The sequence below is a fragment of the Tachypleus tridentatus genome, chromosome 9 (assembly GCF_004210375.1).
Source record: "Tachypleus tridentatus isolate NWPU-2018 chromosome 9, ASM421037v1, whole genome shotgun sequence".
Classification (NCBI taxonomy): domain Eukaryota; kingdom Metazoa; phylum Arthropoda; class Merostomata; order Xiphosura; family Limulidae; genus Tachypleus; species Tachypleus tridentatus.
Window position 1 is genome coordinate 99,480,917 of NC_134833.1, and position 18,833 is coordinate 99,499,749.

Sequence of the window (18,833 nt, forward strand, 5' to 3'; positions counted from 1 at the left end):
TGAAAGTTAGGATTTATCTGAAATAATGTGTGTTCCACAGGAACCCATAAACTATGACAGAAAAAGACTGGTTATAAGTACAGCCATTTTAAGAGGCCCATGCAATATCAGTCCTGTATTGCACACTTTTATCTGGGCCAGGAGTCGCTTCATCCACAAAATCAGGTTTGAAGTAAGTGAAACACAGCAAGCAGTCACCTGTCTATTACATTTAGGCATACCTTCTAGTATTTTTCTTGCTGGATAAATGGAACTTGTAACTGTGATATTGCTGAGATTATCAGCAAAAGTTTAGACTATATTCAGTAATGATCATAAGAGTTTTCTGGATTTGCCATGTAAGCATGCTCTTAATTGTAGGTCACTTCCATACTATAATAAATTTATTATACACACAAAATTTATATTTACATATGTGATTTCATAACCTAATATTAAAGTTTGATTATGTAATGCAAGTTAGTTTTTCTAGATTGTCACTGTGCTTTAAAAAAACAAATTGAACTGAGTGATTTACATATTAAACTATTAGATGTATAAGCTTTACTGAATGGTCATCTTTAGTAAGTGTAAAGTACAGCTGTGAAGAGCTGCAACTGCCAAGGCTTTAAAGTGAAATGTTTCATGTGATTTGTATATAATTTACATAATCTGTAATGTCATGCTTGGTTCACACAATGCTTAACAGGTGATAACTTAGTTTTCTTTGTGTGTACTTGAAGCTAAATGAGATGTATGTAAACTTGAATTTTGGTCTTCAGATTCTTTATGATGTTTTAAATAATAGTGAGCATGAGATATATATTTTCAGTGATTTAACTGAGAGAAGTTTTGATATTTGTATTATCAGTTTCTCTCTTTTTCTTTAATGCTTATAAACATGAAAGCATTGTACATAAAAGAGAAATTATTTTTTTAACTGGTCTGTTAAGTGATCAGCATAATTTTTTAAATATAATATAAAATCTAAATACATGTTTCTGCAGAAAAGTATGTATGTAGCTACTTATGTATTAGTCTTTGTGATATAACATGCTAAATGATAACATAATTTTATAAAATAAACTTGCCAATAATATTAATTTCAAAGTTTCATTTTAACAACTAAGATTGCTTACGTTCAAAGGTTACATTTACTGATAATGATTGAAAATTGATACCGAAGTAGCTGCAAAGTTTTCATTATAATTTCATAAAAAGTTGAAGTTTAAACCTGCCAAGTTTAATGTTTGAAATTATAAACATTATAATTTCCATATGCAACAGCCACATGTAACTGAAGTGCCTTTATTTTTGCAGATGTAGTTTTAAATTTATATCATTGCTTTAGGGATTAGAGAAAATGTTATTAAATCTTTGAGAGACAGGTTAGCCACTTATGTGCATTTCAGTTGAGTGCAAGACAATTTAAACAAGTAATTCAACCTAACAGCTAGCTAGTTCCCCATTTCCTCTACAGGAAAGAAATGCAAAACATATCATGATGTGTATTATACTTGACAATACTGAGTTAACTCAGTGAAATTTTGCATTTCTTATAAAATTTGTGTTTACTATAAATGTACAACAAGATTGTTGTATCTTAACTTCAGAACTGAACTTCATCAGAACAAATAATACACTGATAAGAAAAAATACCAGTTTTGAAGCTACTGTTGAGAACATAAAATTACTGTGGACTGATCTTGGTAGTCTGTTGGTTAAACAGTGATTTTAAGGATGTAGTCAATTGCTTGTGGACTAGTCTTTTTTTAATGCCATGGATAAACAAGGTATTGGCTTATTTTGGAGCCTTTCAAGTCTTATGAAAGTATTATTAAGTTCACTAAGACTGTCTTTTCACATTAACTTATTAATCCAGTATGACAAAAAAGAAAATATCACATTCAACATTCAGACCATGTATTTTAGGGATAAAAAATGATTTTCCATTTAATTTCATTTCACTCCAGCAAACCTAAAGAGAAAATCATGTGATTGAATGTATAAACCATTGGCCAATAAAAAATTAGAATCTTATATTTGACAGCAATTCCTTTTGAAATAAAATATATAAAAGTTAAGATCCACATATTAAGAGAGATATTTGACCAAAACTTCTGGGTTAATTCCACAACATACATTATTTATTAAGTGTTTGCTTTCATCAGCCAAAAGACATATTCAAATTATCTCTTGCAACAAGCAGCACATAAATGAGTTTGAAAGCCTGTATTTAATAAATAAATTGAGGTGTCAGCATACAAGTTTAAATTTTTCCCAAAATTTAAAATAATGACAAAACTTTAATTGAAGAAATAACTTCTTAAAAAATACAACATGTATGTACAAATTAACATTTAAAGTAGCTTCAAGTCAATTTTTTTTCACTTTGATAATAACTGGCATAACATTATAATAGGAGATTTTGACACAGTAATATAAAAGATAAAACAGTATGCATAATGTATGGCTTTAAATATTCCAAGTTAAGTTTAATTATCATCAGAGGATGAAAAATATTCAAGTTACTGAATCACTGAAGTGTAACTTATGGTTTAATTTGCATACTTCCAAAAGCATTTAGTGTTGTACACATTTATACATGTAGCTGTTAGTGACAAACAAAAGTGCTTATACAAACTAAACGTAAGCATAAGATTATGACGTTTTTGAAAACTATTGAAATTAAGAATAATGTAATTCTTTAAACTACTGAATTAATGGTTCTTATAATTAAAATGCGAGAAATAAACTTTTTCTAACACTGACAAGTTCATGTAATTCTGCATTAAGGGAATAAATAAATCAAATTAACAACTCTGATTCTTAACAGTTTTATAAAAAGAGTATTTTTAAATTTATAAGATGAATATTTATGCTTTTCTGATACTTACTTGATGGTAAGAAAGTCTGAATAAGGTTGGATATTAGCAAACTTTATTGTGCCCCCACATGAGCAAAATGTGTTTAGAGAAGAGAAACCACATTACAGAAGAACTTTATATAATCTCAGTTTTGTTTTAGAAATATAGAAAATGCTTAATAATATTGGTTGTGCAATTGTAAAACATCATAGCAGGATTTTTTAAACATAAATGCCTTGTTCAGAACATTACAACAGATCAGAAATTTATATTTGCCTTATGTTTCTCTATCCATTCAGTCAGCTGATCAAAGTTGAAATTTGCCCAACCTCCTCCATAGTAATGATTTCTATTGAAAGGAAAAAAATTGTATCATGATTTACAAATCAGAAAATTACATAACTTACAAGTATCCACAAAAATCAATAGTTTCTAAAACATGCAGAAAAAAATAGGTAGAAAATGGAGCCCCTCATATGTAGATGCTTATTAGATTCAAAAATTAAATTTTAAGGGAATCCTATCAACACTAGTTAATTTCTACACTTCTAAATCATTATAATTGTGAAAGCTGCTTGCAAGAATGTTGTGCTAGTTTAAGCACCAAAAAAATGAATAATAATTGCAGTTATTGTAAGCTCATTTTAAATCTTTATTTTACAACTAGTATTGACTTTGATGAAAAAATATTGCACCTAACTTTACATCTTGATGAAGCAAAAACCAGCATAGGAAATTTAAGGAGGTAATAGCAACACAAGTTGCATCATGACATTCAAGGGCTGTAGTTAATAACTTATGCCAGGGGTCTCAAAACCTTTTTGGACAAGGGCCAAGAGGTAAATATTTTTAGGCTTTGTGGGATGGAGGAGGTCATGGTAAAATTATGCAGGGATGCATACATAATCAGAATACAATATCACTAATTTATTTCACACAGGAGCACATACTGAAAATATTTAAGATGCACAATTGTCTTTTTTCAGCATTAATGAGAAGCATAAAACCAATGCTTTTCAGACAAAATTACACTTAATTGAGGTTCAAAGTTTGTACTCCTTATTATCAAGTGATTGCAAATGCTCATCAGATAAGGCTGATCTCTTACTAGATTTCATGTACTTCATCTTTGAAAATGTCTTCTCACAGAAATAGGTAGTGCCAAAAACTGAAATGAATCCACAAGCATAGATTTTTAAATGAATATACTGATTACTTGGAAGGCATTTATATAACTATCAGCTTCCCTTCTTTATGTTTGTCCTTCAACATATTGTAGGAGTGCAGATCTATCACTTCCATTTAAACTTCAGGTGGCAGTTGATCAATAACACAATCAAATGGGTTTTGGAAGATCCTTATTTCTGTTGAACTCGCATCAAGATCAGAAAAATGCTCTTTGAACTGTTGTAGTTTCAGGCCAGAAATGATATACTGTGCAAACCTGTATGGGAATGGGAATCCTGCTTCTTGCTTGAACTTTTAACATGGAAAGTGCATGAAACAACTCTTCAACTGGGGCTTCAAAAGAACTAAGTTTTTGCTAAAATGCTTTCACCTCAGTGTACACATCACAGATAAGATCAGTTTCACCTTATAATCTAAGATTGAATTCATTCAGGTACATGGTAAAGTCTACATAAAAAGCTAATTTCCAAAGCCATTCACTGTTTGTGACTAATGGTCAAAGGCAGTTCTTTTTAGTTAAGAATTTTAATTTCAGTTTTAAGCTCAAAAAATTGCAATATAACATTCCCACAGCTACGTTATGAAACTGAAGTGTCATCAAGCAAGTTGGGATGTATTGCTTCTATTTCTGCCAAAAATTCACAGAATTGATGATGATCAAGTCCATGAGAGTAAATGATTTTCACTGTTGAAACTGCAGGTTCCATGACACACAACATATTCAGATATTTTCCACACAGTGCCTACTGATGAATACAGTGAAGAACCACAGGATTGAAATAACCTGCACTTTCCATAGCTTTGTAAGTTTGTCCAACTAAACCATTGTCTGCACCACATATTTTCATCATCATCTGTTGTAATGCACTTCAAATGTTTCCATTCCAGCTTGCACTGAGTTAGCAACTTTGTGACCTTTTTGTTGTTCCATGCATATTGTACACAGAAGCTAATTCTTCAGTAACTTCAAAATTAATATTAACTCCATGAATAAGCATCAACTATAAAGAGTCAGACATCTGTTGACTCATCAAGTGCAATGGAAAAGCACTCTAGCTCTTTGGCCTTGTCTTTCAGCTGAGTCACATTGCTTCTAATGTCCTCAACTCTACAAGCAACTGTTTTTGCAGAAAGGCTAAGAGTTTAAATAAGTATATTTTTTCTGGGCACATTTCTTTGGCTGCTTCACACATAATTTAATTAGCTCACCATTGGTAAACAGTTTTCCTCACTTTGTTAACAGGTGTGAAACAGAAACTTGCTCTTGTTGCAGCTTCATTCTCAGCTTTCTTCCACTTAAACACAAACTGTTGTGATGAGAAGTTATGTTTCCAGGTTTTGAATTTGTCTGAACACAGCTTTCCTATGAACCAAGAATAGTTTGATGAGTGCTTAGTTTGGTAATGTCTACAAATGTTGTATTCTTTTAGCACTGCCAGAGTATCGTTGCACATTAAGCAGAACATTTAGTTACACAATTCAATAATGAAGTACTCTACACTCCACTGTTCTTTAAAACATGACATTCAGAGTCAACTTATCTCTTTTTTCTTTGTCCTGACATAATAACTAGGAATAGCTACAAACATAAAGTAAGCAACAACATTCAGTAACACACACTGGAGATACAAGGGGGCAGGAATGGGAAGAAACAACATGCTTCAGGGAACTGCAATTGATAACTGAGATGATGTAATACTAAATCATATGATGTTTTTCAGCAAATAGAAAAGTGTATTGCACACAGATTGGCTTTTGCTTAATAACATTTTATTTTCATATCACTAAAAATGAAATGATATAATTATATCATTTTACTACATTTTATTGAACAGTTGATTGACCATATCTCAACTAGATTGGCTTTTGCTCTATTATGTTTTATTTTTATAATATGGTATTACAAAATTACATTATTTTAATAAACTGTTGGTGGGACACAGTTTAGAGACCCCTGATTTATGTTAATACACATGTGATCTTGAACAATATATATTATATATTAAGAAAGGAAAAATATGATGAAAGTAATGTTTAATTTATCAGAATACATGGTCTGTGATTGCTCTGCATTTACTAGTAGAATTACAATCTTTTTGTTTAAAACATAAATTTGTACACCAAATGTCTCGCACATTAATATCTACATTTACTAGTATAATAGGTCTATATATTTGTACTTTGATTTTAACTTGTACAATGAAAATTGTACACATTAATATCACAAAACACTCACTGGTTTCTAAGTCATGCCATTGTACTAAAGGTATTTTTATTATATTCTAACTGGTACAGTTGCAAGTGCAGAATGAAGTGTTAGAATCAAAAGTATTTGTATTTAACACCAGATATAAAAAAACTAAATAGGTGAGGGTACACTTCAACATCATTTGTATAATATTATATTCACATTATACTATAAAATATTGAAATTTCACAAAACTGAACAGAAAACACTTAACTTTGTCCATACCTAGACAAGGCAACAAAAAAAAAAAAGCACCAGAAGTAGGGAAGTTGGGTGTAATATGTGCAAGTATCCATTGGAAATACATTTTCATATTAAGAAAATGTTAACTTCTGAGGCAATATCACTCCTCTTTGCACAAAATTGTTAAAATCATACATTGAATTGGTAGAGGGGCTGGTGCATAAGTTAAACAGTACACATTTTATCCAGAATGCAAATAGAAGGAGAGAACAGGGATGGGCAGAATGTGAACACTGCCAACATAGCACCTACACAAGATGTTGGCAAGACAATATGCATGGTGTGTTTATGGTATGATGAATCTGTTGTGTGTGCCTACATAAACTCTACTGGACAGACTCTGGCTATGGGAGAAGGTCACAAGAACTGATTGAGGGGTGACCTATACTATATTTTGGAAGTAAGCATAACCTGGGAAGCAACACCAGTCACCTGCTGGGGAAATTGTTAGATGGGAAGGGAGAGAATAAGAAACATATTTACCCATCTCAAAGATGGTGAACTGAGGGAAGAATGGAGATGAAGAGGAGATAAAATCCCACAGAAAACAAAACAGTAATGATGATAATTAATGCTGAACATTTGTGGAATCATGTACACTATCTACTTGAAGGGATCTCATCCAAGGGATGGTAAAAATGAGAAGCAAGAGCACTAGTGAGACAAGTGACGATTTCAGCACAATTAAATGTGAAATAGCCCCATAAATCAACATCCAAGAAAGAATATACCAGCTGGAAGAATTGACATACCTATTCATTAAGGGAAGAAGGGGACAGGACCCTGGACAAAGAAGGATTCCAAGGTAGAAAGACATTGGCAAGGACTCAAAGGGGAGTAGTGCTTGATAAGTAACACTGAGCACCTCAAACTGTATAAGAGGCACAAATTTGGGTCTGAATGATAACAGACCTGAGAGACAGATTGAAAGTAGATGGGAAGAAACAAAGGGTTATTTACCTGAGTGACCAAAATCTGAAGGAAAGACCAATTTGGGTAGAAAGGTAAATTAGTATGGTGGGAAGAGTGTGTGGGAAGCAAATATAATAGATATCTAATTAAAGGTGACCAGAGGTGAGAAAGAAGAGCAAATAAGTTCTAATAGAAAAGTGGTACAAAAAGCTTAAAAGTAAACAGAAAGGTAGCTCACAATAGGATGGTTAACAGGAAGAGAGTGATAGAAGAACCAACAACAAAATCTCACCAATTATGTTGATACTCAAAGTGGAAGGTTGACAGGAATGAGATAAGATGGGTATAAAATCAGAGTCTGGCCTGAAAGGCAATGGATTGGACAAATCCCACATGTGCTGTAAGGATGATACTCCTGGATGAAAAGGGAACAAGTAGGGTTGAAGCATTAGAGGTGGCAAGGAACAAAAGAAGGGGTATAAATGTCAAATGAAGAATCAGAGAAAACCAAGAATGAGCTGGCCAAAGAGGACCAACCAATCAACTAGTTGATTCTGAGAAAGACACTGAAGAGGATGAGTCATATATAAACAGGTAAAACCAGTCTTGGCTGAGGGCATCGACAGCTGGAGCCAATGGATGAGGAACCAGAAGTAGGAAGGCTTTCAGTTGAGAATAGTGTCAAAAATATTTATGAGGGTTGTGATTAACCAAAAGATGGGATGGAGAACCCATACTGTGAACAGAACAAAGTCCAGCTAAGAGAGGTGGTCTGCCATGAGGTTCTTATCTATCAGCATATAACAAGTGATAACATGAAGTTGATAAGAATAAGCCTAGAGGAGATATAATGTTAAAAAAACAAAGTTCTGAAATGGGTGTCCCATTTTGATGGTTTATGTAAGAAATAACAATGAAATTTTTGAAGTAGATCATAACAAAATGGTACATCAGAAATGACAGAAAATGGGAACAAGCCTGATGAATAGCAAGAAGTTCAAGAATGTTGATGTGGACAAAACTCTTATCTTGTATTCAAATACTAAAAGTCATGTTATCATTAGGGATGTGCCTAATCCAATAAAAAAAGAAAAGAATCAATAAAGAGATGGAGGTCTGGTCTGTGGATGGTGGTAAAGGAATGCCAGATGTGGTATTAGAACTGTCTAATCACTGTGACAAGTCTACAAGAAAAGAAGGGGGAAGTTCACAATTAAAGACAGTTGATTCTGAAAAGGATTCTACTGGGTGGTCTTACAAGATCACTGGAAGAGGTACTTATACACATCTCAAAAGGAAGGAGTGGTTCCAGCTAAGCCAGAATCCCAAAAACCAAAATAACCACTCACAAAGGATGAAAATGAAAAGTGCAAATCTTGGAGACCAGATCTGGTCCAAGATTTGTTTGCAGATTTACAGTCTGCAAACAAAGAGGTAAAGGCTAAACCAGCTGAGGCAATAGTTGAATAAAATTCCCAAATGAAGCAAGTATTGCATGAACATGAAAAATGATGAAAATCTTGGCAAGGCATCCCAACTTAGAAGCCACCTGCAGAAATTGGGGGTTTGACAAGAGGATATTTCACAGGGATGGACCAAGAGAAGTTAATAATCCATGCAAAAATGAAACATCAGCCTCACGCTATGAAGGTGGTAAAGGAAATCCCCAGTGACTTGATTGAATAGATGAGGCTGATACAATGTTGAAGAGAAGAGCACAGAGTTGGAAGACTTAATTCTGATGGATGAAATGAAGAAAACATCTGGTATAAAGGGTAAATGGAATGTGGAGGAAGGGGTACAATACCTTGGCTATGCTCAGTCACAGACTTGACAAAAAAACACTGGAAAAAAAATCCATGCAGAACCACGAAACTGTCAGATATTGTTTGAGAGATGACAGATTCACTACTGGAGCCAGCCCATAGTTTTCTTGAAGACCACAAAGAGACAAGAGTATTTAAATACCCAAAGAAGTGATGTATATCTCTCTATGGAGTTTTTGACTGAAAAGCCCTTAAGATGCTGAAGACAGATGAGGTTACAAGGAGAGGAACTAAAAATAGGAAGAGAAAGGAGGAGAGAGAGAAGAGATAAATGGAAAGAAGATGGGTGAAAACTTGGAGAACCCATCTGTCAGTATAAAACAGTTATCTAAGGATTAGAAAAGCTAGAAAGACAGGAGTCCACTGAGCTCAACCTAACAGAAGAGTCACAGAAAGAATAGAAGGTGGAGAATTGTCCTTGACTAGTGATAACAGTATTCTAAAATTGAAAGGAAAGGATGTAGGTTAAAGAGATGGAAGGACAAGGTCTAGTATTCATGAGGGATCTCACAACATGCCATACAGTTGTAGTAGAATTGTCAAGAGATCATAAGCTTCCAGAAGCCATGGTAGAAGCAGAACCTGCTTTCTAACTTCATCACTTTTGCAAAACAAAGTAAATGTCACTGTACTTGAGAATTCATGAAAACTTCAGTGCTTTCAAAACAAAAATCAGTGTAAAATGAGTTGTGAAAAAATGTACAGTAAGCTTAAACATTTAAATTTTTCTTTGCAAATGTACCACAATTACTAGATGTTACAAAATATTAATCATAAGATATTTCCGAGTAAACACATTATTGGAATAATTAGTTATAGTTTTCATATACTGAAAATGTACTTCCAACAGGTACTTATTTCCTCTCATAAATAGCTATTTTCACATTTTACAAGCCTTGAGTTCCCATTTACATTACAACTGACTTATTCAAATGCATCTTGCATGCAAATAATCATGCAACAATCCTCTACCAATAAGAGTTTAACATACACTCCCACCAACTGCAGTCACATTTGATTATACCAAACTATCACTTTGGATTTTGGTAGAAAATGGATGCACTTGTCTTCAGTAGGGAGGAAGGGTGCAAATTGTGAACAGATGTAAGTACTTATTGAAAATATATTTTCAGTGTATGGAAATTTTAACTTCAGATTGGCACATTAACTGCACTCACAAAAACACTAGAATCCCGCAGTGAACAGATGGAAGAACAGGTACGAAGGGAAGAAAGAAGCATCCTTCACAAGCATATGAAAGAAACCTTGAAAGAATAGTCTCATAGTAGTTGGAGATTTCACCACTTCTGTAACAGGTATACTCTTCACCAAGTGTGGAAAGAGGCATCACAGACATGGGCAGAAACTAGGAGGAGCACATCTTAAAGGGAGAGAACAACAGTGGTTGGACAGAGCTCCCAAATACAAAATACTGCAATCTCAATCCTCTAGAACATATCAATGTGGGAGAGAGTAAAAGGATGTGCTTCCAGATGTAGAGAGTTTAAGATGTGATGGACCATACACGACAAGTCAACTACATCCAAAACATGGGCTGCCAGGAACGAACACCCATGCAGGGGTAGGATGAGGATTATACCACTGATAAGTTAACTACAATCAATAACTCAGCCATCTGGTAGGGGGTAGGGAAGAGGATAACATATTCATCTCAACTTCATCAGAACAGAGGGGGATCTTGTGCTCAACAGATGAAGCACCTCCAATGGATAACAAGGTTGATATTCATGGAAAAGGGATGGTGTAAAAAAGACTAATCAAAACATAATCCAAACCTAATGGATAAGGGATAAAAAGAAAATGAGTGATGAAAGGGAATGAAATTGTGAGAAATGGATTAAAAGGAAAGATGCCTTGAGAGAAATAAAGCAACCATCAGTTTCTACTGGACAGGGAAGATCAACTGGATCTGACCAAGAATAAAAAGGTGAAAGATGGCAAGAAACAAAGAAATAAAAAAGAATATACCACAAACCCTCAAATGTAGGTTTATAAAACTGATCCAGAACGAAAAGAAAATAAGAGCCAAAACAGCTGAGAAAAATAGATATGTACCAGCCAGTAATGACTAATAAGAAAAAACATGAATGAGAATGGATATTTATATGAAAAGGTGTACTGTATCAGAATTATTATTTTAATTAAATTATGAAACATAATATGCAGATATGCACTCAACACCCAAGGGGTATTGACTGCTCTAGATCTGATTAAAAAACATTATGCATCAGTAAAAGTTGTAATTGTTTTATTGTGATTTAAAAAAACTTACACTCATATGCTGACATCATGTTATACGAAACATTCAAATTTGTTTTACAGACTCCAGATTCAGTTGAACATTACCTGTCTAAGTGCAATACTGTCTTCCCTATCCTGGCTGCTGCAGCTGCAAGAATACTTTCTGGCATTCCTGTTAAAATAAATAAATATATTTCCTGTGTACAAAAAAGTGATTAGTAGGGCACTGAATTTTTACACTTTCCTGTAATCACATTAAACAACAGTACTTGAGTAGTATAATTTGTATGATACTCACATGTTAGACACACTAGTCAAAAGTAAGATAATAGCTACTGCAGTTTAACCCATTCACTGTGGTTCAAAGTCAATTCTATCTAATAAGTTCATAAAATAATCTGGATTTTTCCCCAATTTTGGCAGCACTTACTGTCACTACATCTAGATGTTATCCTAAAGTTCTCTCAGACATCTTGAGGGAAATTTGATGCATAGAATGTGGAAATAATTGACTTGCATTATGGCAATGAAAACACAGTAGAATGTTGATGGACAATATTATCACACAAATTTAAATTCCAATGCTTTTTGTGGGAATTTAAGAGTAAGAATTCATATGTGTACCATAAATAAACAGAAAAAAAATATTAGAAGCCATATATGTATCATCTACAGTGAATGGGTCAAAATAACCTAAAATGTTATGATCACAATGGAAAGAGATTATTATGAAAATACCATATGTTAATACAAACTACTCTTTCTTTACATATGCTATACAATAAAAATTACTTGAATAAAATTAATACAGTTCACCTACTTCCTCTGGTTTACATCTTAGTAGTTACTGATCATAAAATTTGTTATAAGAATAGCATCTTGATCACTCACTTTGGCTGAGTTGTTTTGAATTTCAAGAAATGCTACATGAAAGCTAACTGCTAGTTTAGCTTGATAGAGAAGTAGCTAGTTAATGCCACCCACTGCCAACTCATGGGCTCTTCTTTAACCAACAAACTGTGTGATTGATCATCACTTTATACCACTGCCACATCAGAAAGGGGTAGCATGTTTGGTATGACAGGGATTTGAACACACAATGCTTAGTTTGTAAGTTTATCACCAAAACCATCAGGCCAGGCTACCACAACTATGTCTGTCATTATCTCAGCTGAACTCATGAGCCCCGATATTATGCAAAAGGTCTCATTTGCACTGGACATGACAAACGTGTTTATTACTGCATACTATTGTTTGCTTTCACTATTAAGCTTGTAGAATCTAAAACTCTTATGGTGAGGTAACACCACCACTGGATGCTTGATCAGGTAACTTAAGGTTTCATGGTTTCAATAATGGCTGATAAGTTTGTACTTGTAGAAGAAAAAGTGAATACGATACGATCAATCCAATATCACTGAACATTATTATAGCAATATTAGAAGTTATTAGTTGGTATGAATCGATGTACAGATTTTCTGGTGCCTCTGATGCTACTCAACAACATATTAAACCTTTCACATTACAAGATAATGCCTGGTTTCATTTGTGTACTACCACAAGTGTGATGGACTAACATTAATGAGAAACCACAGAAAATATGTTGGCTAGAGGAATCCTAATATAAGGATTAGAGAATATTTTGTGGCATTCTTATAATGATATAGATCAATACTTTAATCCACTCGGTAATTATAATTATTGGAAGCAAATCTTGCAGATACAGAGGCTATCAATACTGGAGGAAGATATGTGACATACTATTATTGAGTTTCTCTCACTGACAGGCACGTCTTTTAGTAACAGAAATTTAGAATTACTCTAAATCTGAGAATATTTGTGTTCTATAGGTTGCTAAACATTTCAGCTCCATCATTTGTTTCATTGAATAATAACTTAAAGTTTCTTACCAATTAAATCCTTTTATTTGGTTTGTTTTGAATTTCTTGCAAAATTACGTCAGGACTATTTCTACTAGTTCTTCCTAATTTAACAGTGAAAGGCAGAGGGAAGGCAACTAGTCATCACCACCCACTGTCAACTCTAGGGCTACTCTTTTCCTGACAAATAGTGGGATTGATCATCACTTTATAATGCCCCCACAGCTGAAATGGCATGTTTGGTGGGAAGAAAGATTCGAACCTCAGACCCTCATATTGCAAGTCAAGCATAGCAACCTCCTGGCCATACCAGGCCTACATCTTTTGTTGTAGTTTATTTTCTCACACTGTCAACAGATACAAGTAACTAAGAGAAATAATATAGTACTGTCATTTAGATTCCTCAGGTCTAGAACTGGTTCAAATTGATAATCTACTTATCTTACTTAGTGATACAACTTTGTGGTACAGTAAAACACTACAAATTGTAGTGAAAAATCTGAAAATTTATTGATAATACAAAAATAAACATTTTTGACACTAACCATGCACTAACTCACTAATGCTTTAATAGTTGGATTCTTTCAAGATAAATGTCAAGTGGCTTCTTGCACACACAAAAAAAAAAGAGTATGGGTCAGTAACATCTTTATGTAGATGCTCTAATGTCAACACAAGTAGTTACTAGATATCTGTTTTAATTGTCATACAGATAATATTTAGGATTGTAAGAATGTTTTCTCAATCATTCTAGTCATCAGTTCTTCTGCACGTTCACACCAATGTGATTGTTAGAGGTGATGGTCAGTTCATGTGTATAAAGATTTAGATTTATAAATCTAATATAGTATATCTAAAAATCTAAGAGTGTAGGCAAAGGAGAACATGCCATAATATGTGAACTGTTATATCTACCATATCCTGTGCTGGCAAGGCCTTGTCTAATACAATGGCTCATCAGGAAAGCTAGAATGTGACACAAAGTACTCATCCAGGTGTTATACATATATCAACTTGCATGAACAATACTGTTATGGTGTGAACATAACAAGTATGAGGGAAAAAACCAAAGAGTTCCACAACCTTAAATGTCAAAGAAGTTACATACAGCATTCAGTAATGCATGCAGACATCACAGTATTGTGTTGTTAAATTATAGAGCCTTGAAGATAGCTAAAATAAAGTGGATACTAGCAACAAGCTAAAAACTATGATAGTCTCAGACTTCAGGTGCTACCAATTGAAATTTTGCAACTGGATATCTAAAACATTTAAAATAAGCTCTGTTTTACCACCATGATCTCTGCATAGTTCTGCCATTACCAATGTACATATAGCTGATCCGCTCAATGCACCTATGTTGATAACTGTTGCAATCATCTTAAACATGCCTACCTGAAATTTGATGGGTTTGAAAAATGTCACTTGTCCCAGTAACTAGGTTGGTTGATTTGGTGTTTTATGGCACAAAGCAGCGAGGCTATCTGCACCAAACATCCGGCAAAAAGGTAAAAGTAAATTTAGTAAAATTCATAAAAGGAAATTTAGGTAAAACAAAACAAATAGCATGAAACCAATGATCACATCTATTCTACAGTGTCAAGAGAAAAACTACAGTAATTCAAGTTGTAAAGAACTTTCTGTAGTGGAACTGTAATAATCATAACTTACTAGAAAGACTAACAGGTAAGTACAAAAACCACCGCCAGTTACCTGAAGTTGGCCTTTCCAGTCCTGGTTAAGGTATTTAATGTTATGGCCAGTTTCTAATTTCAAATCAAACTAGATGAACTGTGATTTTTAAAGGAGAGACACACATGAAAAGGTGTAAAGTATATATTAAAAACCGTAAAGGGCATTAAAAAGATTAATGGCCTTTAAAAAACTAAAAACATTACCATGGTAGACAGTGTCACCATCACCAATAACACTGTCTAACGTTATGGACAAACCTTGGGACAGAATATGGTGAAAATGATGCCATTGTTGTGAATTGTAACAATGACAAGAAAGTAAAATGTGGCTTATTGTGATCCAAGTGTTACATAAACTATACACTGGTGCATCAGTTCCGGATAAAAGAAAACAATGAGTTAAAAAACTGTGACCAATGCCAGGGCCAGTAGAGAACTAAGCGAGTCAGTATAAATCATGCAGATTGAGTACTGCTTAGCTTCTATGTGATCCAGTGCAAAAGAAATCACATACAGTTCAACAATGAAAACAGAAGCTGTAGAGGGGATTCTGCACACAAGCACCAAACCACAACAAACCATGGCAGAGCCCACACAGTCACCTTATTTCCAACCAACTGTATAAATAGGAATGGAAGGATGGTTCAAAAGATGTTCAGCAAATAGCAAACAGTATTTCCAATTGAAAGTGTCTACTTTTCTCAGATGACTTAAAGATAGGTCACAACTGGGGACTGTAAAAAGCCATGGTGGGATGGGCTGACCAAAGAATACAGCAATGTTATTCTAGGACAAACCCAATTCATCCAACTGCACCTGGATATGAGGGCCTAAAGAAACAATGGCAGATCATCTGTTCTGAAAAAGTATGGCCTACCAAGGAAGGAAAACAACCCCAGGTGGGATTGCTTTGGTAAGGAACAAAGTTTCAAAGCATATAGTAAAGACAGTTGCAAATGGCAGAGGTGCAAAGAAGGTTCATGAAACTCTGTGTGTAAATTCTGAACTGGGGAAGTGCAGAAAGCCCCAGTGCAGAGCCGAAGTCCTTGATGATGAATAGGGTCTATCATCTTCAAGGTCGATGGTCTGGCAGAGCCATAGACCAGTGATCCAGAGTCAAATTTTGATCAAACAAGAGTTTTGATGCCATCCAGATTAGAACATACACCTTGACAACTCCATTGTATCAAGGTAGCCATTTTTATTTATGGCTAGGCAAAATGGGCGGAGAACCCTTCTGTTTACGACCACATCTTTTTTCTTTACTGTCTTTGTTCTACAGTGGAGGTCTATTGACCACCATGGATCCTACCCTGGGTCAACTGGGCAGGTCTTTGCTGCTGGAAGAGGATTCCAGTAACTGAGGATGTGAATGATCATTTTGCATCTTGATGTGGGAGAAGAAGATGTAACTGAGAAAATGCCTGCAACTGGAACCAAAGGAAGTCGATCTTTGGATTTGCTGGAATGTATGTGATGGACAGAGATGGGTTTTGACATTGATTCATCAACTTCCTTAACCATGGAGGTCAAAAGACTTTTCATTTGTTTCGAGTACAATCCTGTTGCAGGCACAGAGAGATCTGTCTGCACTTCTACTCTAGTAGTGGAATGAAGTGCAGCAGCATACGTCAAAGATGAAGTGGTGGACAGCAACTTTCTAGTCTAAGGGTAAGTAATGTTACGAATTGTTTTCAAACGCTGTACCTCTTTTTCTTCCAGCCATTTAGGACAAGAACAAACATAGGATGGGTAAGAGCCATTGTAATTGACCCAATGAGGGTCAATTTCACACTCACAGACATTGCAGTCCTCACCACTGCAACAAGCACACATCCAGAAACCACGACATGATGTCTTCAAGTGACAGAACAGCTGACTCTGAAAATATGTAAGAGGGTTTGGAATGTATGGCCATACCCTGGAATTAAGATAACCTGTTTTGACGGTGGCAGGTGAACATGGTGGTGTAGATGTCAGAATGAGGACATTGGTCGGCATCGTAATTCCATCTTTGCAAGTGGAGATTCGCCTCACTGCAGAAACACCTTGGGTGGAAAAACCAGCGAGAATCTCTGACTCAGGGATGTTCTTCAAATCCCTCTCAACAATAACTCTTCTTGATGAATTCAAAAGTAGCATGAGGTGTAACCTCAATAGGTATATCCCCAACTGCCTTTGAATGCAAGAGGAGTTCACTATGTTGAGATGTGGATGTTTCCACCAATATGTCACCAGATCAAAGCTTCTTTTCTGACTTTGGAGAGCCAACAAGTCCCTTTCACCTTTTCTGAATGAAAAAGGGAGACATTTGTCCTAAAGGTTTGTCTGAAAGAGAATTTAGTATGAGAAAGAGGTACGACAGGTGTTACAGGTGTCGAAGATTGCTGCTCAATCTTCAAGACGTGGTTGTTCACCTATGGACTGCTTTTTCATTATTTTATTTCAGTTTTTATTTGGAGGATCCATAATAAAAAAAAAGGAATATTTCAGTGCCTACTGACCTCCCCCACCATGAAGCCCTATGAGGGGATGCACTACAATGCCAAAGAAAAACACTGCAGCAATGCCATGGTTTCGTGAGCACTATACCTAAATGCCAGCATCAGATACAATGTCCACAACACCTGTTGAGAACATCCAACATTTGTAGTTGGTTGATCTTAGCCCAAATGGACCAGCCAACTGACCCAAGGGGGGCCACCTCCAGGCTGCCCATTTGCAGGAATTAAATGCCAAATTGATGTGTTAGGGTTACACCTCTCAACCACCAAATTCCTTTCCTCCCCTTCACAAGTCACCATGCACAGCAAACACATGGGTGGGTGTTTAAAACCCACAGGAGGTAAACTGAAAAAACATAACCTTTCCTGGGAGGTTCCCTCACCATGTAAAGGAATCCACACCGAGGAGATTTAGAAGAGATTAGTCATTCTTAAATTGGAGTAAAATTAAATGAACATGAACAAAATAAAAACCTATTATAATAAAAAGATTTATTGTGCAAAAAAATAACAGCATCATTGAAAATTAAACATGTCAGAGGACATCACTTTTTCATATGCAAAGCATCTGTTGGAGAGACTTCCATTGACTGCGGTTCAAAGTATTTGTAAACTCAGTTAACACGTTTAATAATTTGTTTATTTTTTATAAATATGGATTTTCTTTTGTTTGTAAAAGGAGAATTGCAGCAACACACTTTCCCACATGAATTTATATATAAGGAAATCTGATTTAACACGGTGAGAAAATAAAAATGTATGCACTTCATACAAAAGGGGATTTACTTGATAGTAATTTTGATTTTTAAAACAATTCTATTGCAGGTATAATTTTAGATTTATACATTTACTGCATATTTAACTTGTTATTATCTGAATAACACAGTACAGTTTGCATAAATCAGCTAATAAAAAAAATATAGTCAAATAAGTAGAGGTTAATAGCACTGACAACATCAGTAATATGATCGACAAGAATTTAATGTAGTTGACAATTTGGTATAAAAAACAAACTAAAAAAAACAGCATTTTTTGACAATTAGAAAATAACTTCCTCGAAACTAACCAGGTATACAAAAGTGATGCAACATAATTGGATTTTGAAAGATCATGAAAAAAATCTAAATAATCAAAAACAAAATGATACAATGCCCTGTATGTTATATAGTTGACAATATTGTTTGCATAGTTATATCATTGTAGTATATCTTTATCTTTATCAAATACCTT

The 18,833-nt window shown here is 34.6% G+C and overlaps 1 protein-coding gene across 1 annotated transcript in view; it reads right to left on the reverse strand.

Moving 5' to 3' along the window:
- The window catches only part of Rep (Rab escort protein), an 84,069-nt gene that overhangs the window by 56,864 nt on the left and 8,372 nt on the right, over window positions 1-18,833 (reverse strand). The window contains exons 2-3 of the mRNA XM_076456017.1: window positions 11,631-11,697; window positions 3,123-3,195 (exon numbers count right to left, since the gene is read on the reverse strand). Coding sequence (XP_076312132.1) covers window positions 3,123-3,195; window positions 11,631-11,697 — 140 coding nt within the window. The remainder of the gene's footprint in view (window positions 1-3,122; window positions 3,196-11,630; window positions 11,698-18,833) is intronic.